General features: G+C 39.3%; 1 protein-coding gene across 2 annotated transcripts in view; it reads left to right on the top strand.

Moving 5' to 3' along the window:
* postnb (periostin, osteoblast specific factor b) overlaps positions 1–2,949 on the top strand; it is a 19,404-nt gene extending 16,455 nt beyond the window's left edge. Inside the window, exons 20-22 of one of the 2 annotated variants that reach the window (XM_083773561.1) lie at positions 1,552–1,638; positions 1,796–1,831; positions 1,927–2,949. In XM_083773561.1, the coding sequence (XP_083629687.1) occupies positions 1,552–1,638; positions 1,796–1,831; positions 1,927–1,973 (170 nt within the window). In that variant the 3' untranslated portion in view covers positions 1,974–2,949. The remainder of the gene's footprint in view (positions 1–1,551; positions 1,639–1,795; positions 1,832–1,926) is intronic. The other variant, XM_083773562.1, reaches the window with a different exon arrangement.
* Positions 2,950–9,605: the final 6,656 nt, after the last annotated feature.

Genomic DNA, 9,605 nt, shown 5'->3' with positions numbered 1-9,605 from the left:
CATATCTTCAGAATCTTGGACCTAACGCCATCCTCCAGGATGCCAACGCTCGCCCCGTAGAGCCAGGATCACAGAGTACCTCCAAAATGTAGGAGTGGAAATGCTGTGAGTCTAGACCTCAACCCAATTGAACACTTGTGGGATCAGCTTGGGCGTGCTGTACGAGTGCATGTGCTGTACATGCAACCAACAGAACCAAGTGTTGTTTTTTCCTTATTACTGTGGGAGAGTGCAATCATCCAATCCACTAAGCAACTCAAAGCAAGGGTTGGTAGACCAACCATTTGCAATTTTGGCACATTGTTTGGGGGCGCTACCCACACGTTTAGCTGTGTTGATCATTCCACGAATGCCCGATTCTTATCGTTGTACAGGTGACAACGACCAACGATTAAAATGATATAAAACACAATACCAAATGGTATCATCAAAGTGGAGAAATAAAGGACCAAAGTTACGTTTCTGAACTTTTAGAGCTTATATTTTTAAATGGTATATCATTTAGGTTTTATTACACAATAGTTATTGATCTTTTTTAATCCTATACCTGACAAATAAACCAAAGTACGAAAAAAAAACTAAACTAAAACTAAACTAAAACTAAACTAAAACTAAGCATTTCAACTAAATAAAAACTAAATAAAAACTAGCAAACCCGCTCTAAAAACTAACTAAAACTAACTGAATTAGAAAAAAACAAGTCAAAACTAACTAAAACTAAACTATAATGAAAAAACCAAAACTATTATAACCTTACGTGCCTTCCTATACAAACCCATTGTATCGTCAAACTCCAATTTAACCATGATAGATTTATCGAAAACTGATATTGGTGACTGATATTGTCCTTCTAACACTTGAGGAGACTGTGTTGTGTTTGTTTCAATTACTTTTTTCGACCCAATGACCTAAAACATCTTAATAAGTTTATAAGTGCCCCTAAAAGAATAAGTTTAGGGGCACGGTGGCACAGTTGGTAGTGCTGTCGCCTCACAGCTAGAAGGCCCTGGGTTCGATTCCAGCTGGGGACGCTGTGGGCACTGGCGGTGTGTTCCCTCCTCCGCGTCATCAGTGCCCATACCCGAGGCGGGGGTTGGCAATAGGGCCTTTCTGTGTGGAGTTTGCATGTTCTCCCCGTGTCCCCTAGGGTAGATACCCTCACAAAAACATGCCGTAATCCTGGTCTCTAAAACTACCTCCCCCTGGCCAGCCGGGGCGGCCTGATGGAGGGGAAAGGAACTGGTCGGAATAACGTGTCCCTTCCACGCGCTACGTCTGGCTGGAGAAATTCCCCTCTGTCAGGTGAAAAGAAGCAGCTTGGACTCCTCATGCATAGAAGGAGGCATGAGGTCAGTCCGCTGCCCCCCCAGGTTGACAGAGGAAGTGTAGCGCCCAGGATTACATTAGATAATTGGCACTGGGTGAAAAGAAAACTGGGTTACAAAATCGTGGGATACATTTTTTAATTAAAAAAAAACTAAAAAAACTAAAACATCTTTGAAAGTGAAATATCCCTTTAAACAATAAATAATGATTACATCTCTCCATAAGGAATTAACCTTTCCCATATCGAGGGGGACTCCGACTCTGGGATGTATGGACATGAGGACTCTGACAAACTTACCAAACTCATCCAAGGTGATAATCTTCATGTTGCATGCACGTCTTGTTGATTGGACAAAAACGAGTCATGGTATGACACATGATACATGTGTATCATGTATCATGTGTCATATATGACACATGATACATGTGTCATATCAGACATATGATACATATGTCTGTTTGCCTATAGGGGGTAATCCAAGAAGGGTGCCTGTCCGAAGACCAGGTAAAAAACATCCAGCCATTGTCAAACCTCAGGAATTGTTAATGTCAACGGAAATGATGATGGTATTGTTTTAACTATTCTGTTTATGACTATAGCTGGTGTCCGGAGGAGAACAAGAATGACTGACAAAAGAGAGCAGTGAACAGGGATACGCCGGAAGACAAGGATAGACTCTACACAACCCAGATGTTCACAGTGATCATACAAATTGAAATTTGTTTTTCAAATATGAAAGAATAAGTTTAAGTGACATACGTACATCAATTTTCATACATAATTCAATGGTGCTTTTCAATATATACATAATAATATTATGTATTTACGTAATATGTCTGTGTCAAATTATGAGGGGGCGATGATGATGGAAGAGAATATTAGTAACTGTCAGTACCTGTAAATAGTGTTCCACTGAGGGATTTTGCAAGACATTAAAGACAAAAGCAAGTCAGGGTAGAAATGAAATATTTCAAAACCAAGCTGTTTTTTATTCTAAGCCATTATTTTGCCTTTGCTAGAGGTGAATGTTGATGCAAGGTGGTTTTTACAAGCTGTTTTGGAATATTTTATACTTTTTTGTAAGAATGATAAGGATTTTGTGTTGCACACACTGCAAAAAGGTCACTGTTTTTTATAACTTCATTCTTTTCTTTGTGTTAGATGTTAATTTCAACATTTTAATCTTAAATGTTTGTATTTGGTCTGGTTTTTGTTTTGTTTTGTTAACACAGTCTTTTCGTAGTTCTACACTTAGTTCAAATGCAATTGGATTCACTTCTTTGTATTTCCAAAATATTTTCCAATAAGGTTTTTATTTTTTGATAATAAAAATGCCAACATGAGAGGAACCTTTAAGGGACATAGTTTAGGAGTCATTTCCAGTTGAACACAATTCAGCAGTAATTCAGTTATGTGAAATTCTTCAAGACAGTCAATATGCAGAGCAGTTGGTGTCTTTAATTGAGTTTAATGTATACGATGTTGCAAAATCCTTTACCGAGCAAGGGAGAGTTTAGGTCAAAGAGTTTGAAAGAAAGAAAATAAATGTCAGTCATTGTGTTATTAACATTAATACAAAATGTCTGTGTTTCACACTTTTAAATAAAAGCTCTGAAAAACAATTAGTCGGTCAGTGTAATCTTTAACTTTTTTTAAAAGTGCCGGTCAATATTTCATCAGGTCTCTTTCTACATAGACATTGACAGTTATGGCAGTTTTGAAGTAGAAATGATGCTAAATCTAAAACAAATGTTTTCATCTGTTGTAATGGTCTGAAAGGACTTCACATTCTTTGAACATGAAGCACCTCTAAATGATGGTCAATGAAGCCTTGATAATAGTGCTGAGAATATTTAGCTCATAGTAAGAGTTAGAGACTCAAAAAGCGTTCTACTACTTATGTGAAACGAGCAAGAGACAATATAGTTCATGCTGTATTTCCCTCATGTTGTGAATGCAGATCTTAGTGCATGAACAGTAATGTTAAAATGATGGTACAACAGTGTCACATACCAAAAGTAGCCGATTTAGGCTAGGATGAAGTATACATTGGACATAAGCGTACATTTGTCAGCATACTGTATAAGGAGTCGAAATGCTGGTCAGGGAGATTTACTGAGTTGGCATGTGTAGACATAGGAAGGTTCTAACTGGGGACTGGCTTCAACCACTTACTGATGGAGCCCATGTGTAGAACAGCGCATTGCAAAGTTTATGACCTTTTGGATGGGTTAAATTGGGTGAATGTATCTGTGATGAAATCAGCCTGCAATGTAAGAAACAATATAACGCAAGACCAATTATTATACATTTGGTTGTAAATCTATTTTAGAAATCGTTGATATTTTTCCAGAATATTAGTTAGGAAGGCTGCAAAAAAAACGACTTCCTTACCTAAATTAGATTAAGATCAAGTGATCATCACTCACTTCATCATTTTAATCTAGCCTGTGCTTCAGTTGTATTGCAAATGCATGTTTTTCCATATGTGGAAATGGTCTGTTTATAAAATCAGTAGCTTGTGGAAACTCTTGTAAGTGAACAGAAAAGGAACTGTGAGGGAAATGCATTTTCACGAAAAAAATACATGAAAAAAATGGCATGCGTGATTCTATTAAAACCTAATAACATGCTATAACAAAAGCAGAATTGTATTTGCATCTTATTGTTGCATTTGCTTCACTACCAAACATCTGTTATTTCAACTATCACAAAGGTAGGTTACAAAGAACATTTACACTAAAAGGCATATTGTTATTAAATGGTGCCTTTGAGTTCATTCTATGCAAATCTTTCAAAAGCTTGTGAGGGCTTCACTAGCTGGCAACCAGCATGAAGGGGTTTCTTTGCATGTCACTGCAAAGAACATCTGCTTTGTGAAATTTGGCATTTTACCAATGAAAATAAATCTAAATCATTTGTATCACATCTACTTTCTATACTACACAAAACTATTCAGATTATTCGTGGAGTGAATAGAGACATATAGCAGGGGGGAAGGAGAATTGAAGTGGTCAAATGCCTATAGAGTTGTAATGGCAAAACATGAATCTGACTAAGTTTATTGTAGTTGATCATTTCTGCATAATCTGAACTCTCTCTGCCGGTGAATTGATCATTTAAAGGTTTAATGTCTCAAGTACAGAATTGTTTAAACTAAATAGTTTCCCAATTGCATTCCTCACCTAGAAAGCATGATTTTTCAATCATGCTTGTTAACAGAAAACTTGATGTCCTCGGATTATATTGCTTGTGGTCAAATGCAACACCTCTTGACTCTCAATAACCATTTGTCTCCATAACAATGGGAACTGTGTACTAATTATTCTATGATAAGACATTATTTTGAATAATAACATTCTGTCTTATGTATCTATGTACATTATCAAGCTAATCTAGTAATGACACACCTCATGTACAATGTAAACATCATATAAACATTGAAGAAAATAGAAATAAAGAATATCCTTCATGAGACTACATGCTGCAAATTTCCTGTGCTAGGAATGGGTTTATCATCAATTACAATTGACTGCAGCTTCACCTTGTGGGCATGTGCACGCACGCACACGCGCATGCACGCGCGCACGCACGCACGCACGCACGCACGCACGCACGCACGCACGCATGCACGCACGCACACACACACACACACACACACACACACACACACACACACACCCACACACACACACACACACACACACACACACACACACACACACACACACACACACACACCTGTTTCTGACGGGTTCAGGTTCAGTCAAGGTCATGCTGTGTTTCTCACTTCATTGCTTGTGTTTGAGATAGGCTTGGGATCAAAAATGCGGGGTGAGGTCACAGGAATCTGGGCTTTTAGGGCTCGGCTCAGGTTGAGACAATTGATATAATCAATCTGATTTAATTTGACTTCAGGTCTTCACTCTTCAGTCAGGCTTAATTAAATCAAGCTACACATGTCTTATATTTATGTCTATGTTATTATGGAGCACTACGGCATAGGAATTTCACAATGAGTGTACGTCCAAAGTGACAATAAACTTTCTGAACTCAGGTCTTACCAGTCAAACATAATTAGTTTCTACGTCCTCATAAAATACGTTTTCCTGCTATTCATTTCAGCCGTGCCCTCACCAATGTGACCTAGGAAGCCTAACAGATCTCAGATGTGATTCTTACAAGCATACCATTTGCACAATATGCAAAACATGGCAATATAGTAACAATTCATGGTCCCATTATTTTTGGAAAGAACTTCTCAAAGTTGTTAAGAATCAACCATAAATGCTTTGTCAGTGGAAGATTCACTCATCCACTCTGGGAACCCATTTAGGTCACATTCTCACCTAATACTTCGTTAGACTCGATGCGAATGGGCGGAGAAGTTGGGATTCTTGCATATTTAATTTGCTGCGGTTTGCCTTCACACTGTCATCCGCAGCAATTGGAAACGCAGCAGGGGGGACCTTTATCAATGTGTTCCATTCAGAAACTAGCCTACACAGTGAAATCTATGGTGATAACATTATACTCATAACGTGCATGTGTCGTGCCGTCTAGGACTGGACCCCCCCCCCTCTCTCACTATACGCACGCAGCCATGCACTGTTCTTTTGGGCATCGAGGCACAGCGCTGAGCGCACTGATATACAGTAACAGACAGACAGACAGAATATTCTATAGGCTATACACTGCAGTGTTTTTATGTGTTTCCTTAAGCAATTGATTAATGTACTATTGTATTCATCCTCATTTCGATCAGGGCTTCAGTCTCCTCATTCGACCACGTCTATCCACAGTAACGGGACATCTTTGCGCTGCGTAAAATATGCCTTCTCCGTCTCCAACTGTGTTCAGCTTCTCACCCACCACATTGTTTGCTTCATTTCCTTTATTTGCTGCGGATTGCATTCCCACCTGCACCGAATCGAAATCAAGTGCGATTGGAAGCGAAGCAAAACCCCCGTTTTTGGTCGAAGTAGCCGACTAAGCCTAGAATGCGGTTCTTTGATGCGCATTAGGATTCGAATGATGCTTCATACCTGCCAAACGAAGCGCAATTCCTGACAATGTGCAGCAGGATTCGTTTTAATCGCAGTAAAGCTTTCTGGTGTGAATGTCACCTTAGTTTTAAAAAATTAATCAGGCCTGGGCTGTGACTCAGCGGTCCAGGCACCTTGGCCAGTAGTCCGAGCCTGGCAGTGTGCCGCAGGTTCGACTCCCGATCCCGACGGCCTTTACTGCATGTCACTCGCCCATCTCTCTCCCCATTTCCTGTCAGCCTACTGTCTGTCCCTCTATAAAAAATATAAAATAAAGGCGAAAGCCTAAAAAAATAAAACAAGAAAATGTGTTTTGAGAGATTACTTTAAAACTTAAGTGTCAGTTGTCAATAGAGCAGGAGACTCGTCAAGTCTGCCACGGTAATGGTCATTTTATACCCAATGGTTGGGTATAAAAGCCATCGGCTGGTATTTCTGTTACATTTAATAGACTGACAAAGCAGCAGACAATCTTAGATTGTGGTCACGACCAGAGATTATTTAAGTAAAATAAACTGTTCCTATAAATCTAACCATAATGGGAATAACGGCAGTGCTTCTGCTAGGAAACACGGATGGCAATATTTACAACTTTCTCAGTTTTTGTACAAAAACACATTTGTTAGAGGATCCATGGTTATGTTTTTTGTTTTAGTTTTCCTTTGACTATCGGCAATGACAATCAATTAGTAATTTATGAGGAAAGATGAGATCACCAACATTGCATTCACAACACATTTTTGTTAATGACTTGGCTTGGCAATTTCCTATGTATGATAGATTCATTTATTTTCCGGGCTGGCATTCTCAGACCCCATTATACTTTGAGACCAGTTGCTATATAAAAATGCCTCATTGCTACTTTCATGCACGTGTGGTCTAAAAAGGCTTAGAGAAGAGGAATCAGGGCTGCCTGGTGGCTCAGCTATGTTAGAGCACTGACCACATGCTCCTTGTGAGTCGTGAGGACCCAAGTTTGAATCCAACTCCCTGTCTTGCATGTTTCCTTTAAATTGGTCTGTGTAATTGTGGATTATCCATCCAGCTGGTGATGGATATGAATGCATAAAGTCTTTCTGGTTTGCGTGCTATATTATCAGCACAGTTGCATCTTAGTTGCATCTAAGTCATTTACCTATTCGAACATACTTTTAACTGAAATAGGTATATGGTATTATGGATAACATGAATAATAATAATAATGTAGGCCTAGTCCTTATATTGTTGGCTATTTGGATAGTCTGTTTCTATCTCAACTCTCCCACAGCCTACAAGAATGGGACTCAAGGATGAGCTCAATGTCTGTAGTTTAATTAGTCCCACATGAACGATATTGGCAAATTGGAGGGACTCATTGGCGCAAGAAATAGTTAGTATTCATGTTTTACAGATGACACCAGGGGTTGCCTCACTATATCTTCGAAGCAGCTGTGTAAATGTAATTAGGTAGCTGAACGTTTAACCTCCCAGCATGCTCCTGGTTCAAAACTCACTGTTGGATGAGGTTCTACAGCGGTGTCATGTAATACCTCAGCAAAACAAAAACAGGAATCCAGTGAGTATAGTATTAACCACTTAAGCTAAGCTCTATCTCACTTTGTCATACAATGGTGTCTTGGGGAAAAAATACAAGCTCACTTCACGTGGCATTGTGAGCTTATAGAACAGCTATTGTTTTATATGAACAATGTGAATAGTGAACACAGTCCCACTGAAGACACAGCTATGGTCAGCTGTGTCTTTATTCAGTTGTGTATTAGTTATATGGTCCATAACTAATATATTCAGAGGGAGGCTTACACAGATCAACAATTGGCAGGTCAACTTATTCTTACCAAAGCTGCACATCATATTATGGCCTACTTTCAACATGTAGTACCGGCTTAGAATTAGACATACTGTTAATAATGCAGTTAATGTAAACAAAATAAAAAAATAAATGTGCGATCTATTGAATGGCATGATTAACCATTATTTAAAACTAGCAGGTAATTATGTAAAATGATAATAATGAAATTGTTTTGACTTAATCTGAGGCTTGCACTGTTTTGCATAGGCCTGTATTCCTAGTTAGAAAACTGAGTCTAGCGACTGTATGGGCAACAGTTAATTCATCATGTAAACTGAGTCTACCGACTGGCCGGGCAACAGTTAATTCATCATGACAACTTCAGTTGAGAAGGACTACAAAAGGTTTTCACATCTGATAAGGATTTATAGAATTGTAACTTGAATGTTCCGTTCCTCTGGCACGTGTCATAGGCTACAGAGAAACAGATCCATGAGTTGCACAACCTATCATGGTCCGACGCATTGCCAGGAACAATGGCCAGATCGAGCAACACAAATTGAACCCAATAAATAACCCTCTCATCAGGCGATTAATGTCTAATTCAAAGGAGGTCTTTACCCTGTTGCTACGTGGCTTAAAATTTGGGTCAGATTCTTAATTTCCTCCTCAAATCTCACGTGATGTTTAAGATGTATTGTTATAACTAATGTTTTCAGTGAATGCTTATTCTTACAAATATCATCAAAATAATCTTGTATCCGAATGTTGACATGGGATCTGATATTGAAACACACGGTAGCTCATACAGTAATATACCAAACACATGTGGGATTAAAGTTGTGTCACAAGGAAAAACATATTTTTTTCTTAATTCACTTTGACAGTCTCCACTGGTGAATGCCAAAATGTTACATAATATTCAGTCTGCTAAAGTCTGCTATGAACATACATCAATGACTTTAAGCACAAGAACACACAACAAACCCCCTCAATACATGCCTCATGGCAAATGAGGAATAACGCATATAACAGAGCAATAGCACACCCCAATGCATGCTGGGAAGTCTCTCCTTAGCCACAAATCACCTAATAAATCATGGACTGGGTCAGTGGAGCCAGTACCCAGGAGCCCTTGACTTGACAACGGCCTGGTTCCGGCGAGCCGCCCCACGTCCGTAATGGTTGAGAACGGTGCATACACATCAAAAGTGGCGGGTTGGCTGGGACGGTGCATACGAGTCCCGGGCGAAACTATTACTTGCACGCTCTGCTTGCGCAAGTAATATGTAATATGTACGCACACACGCGCACCCGCACACGCACACACAGGTGTGCTGCCCCGTGGGAGGTTAGATTTAGGGTGAGGGTTTGAGATAGGTTGTAGTTGTAGGACTAATGACTGTCCTAACCAATGACTAGTGTTGTGAATTATCTCATGCTG

Source organism: Protomyctophum parallelum (assembly GCF_964188405.1).
Source record: "Protomyctophum parallelum genome assembly, chromosome: 9".
NCBI classification, from domain to species: Eukaryota; Metazoa; Chordata; class Actinopteri; order Myctophiformes; family Myctophidae; genus Protomyctophum; species Protomyctophum parallelum.
Note: the sequence above shows the minus strand (reverse complement) of the source record. Positions and strands in the feature narration are given on the sequence as shown.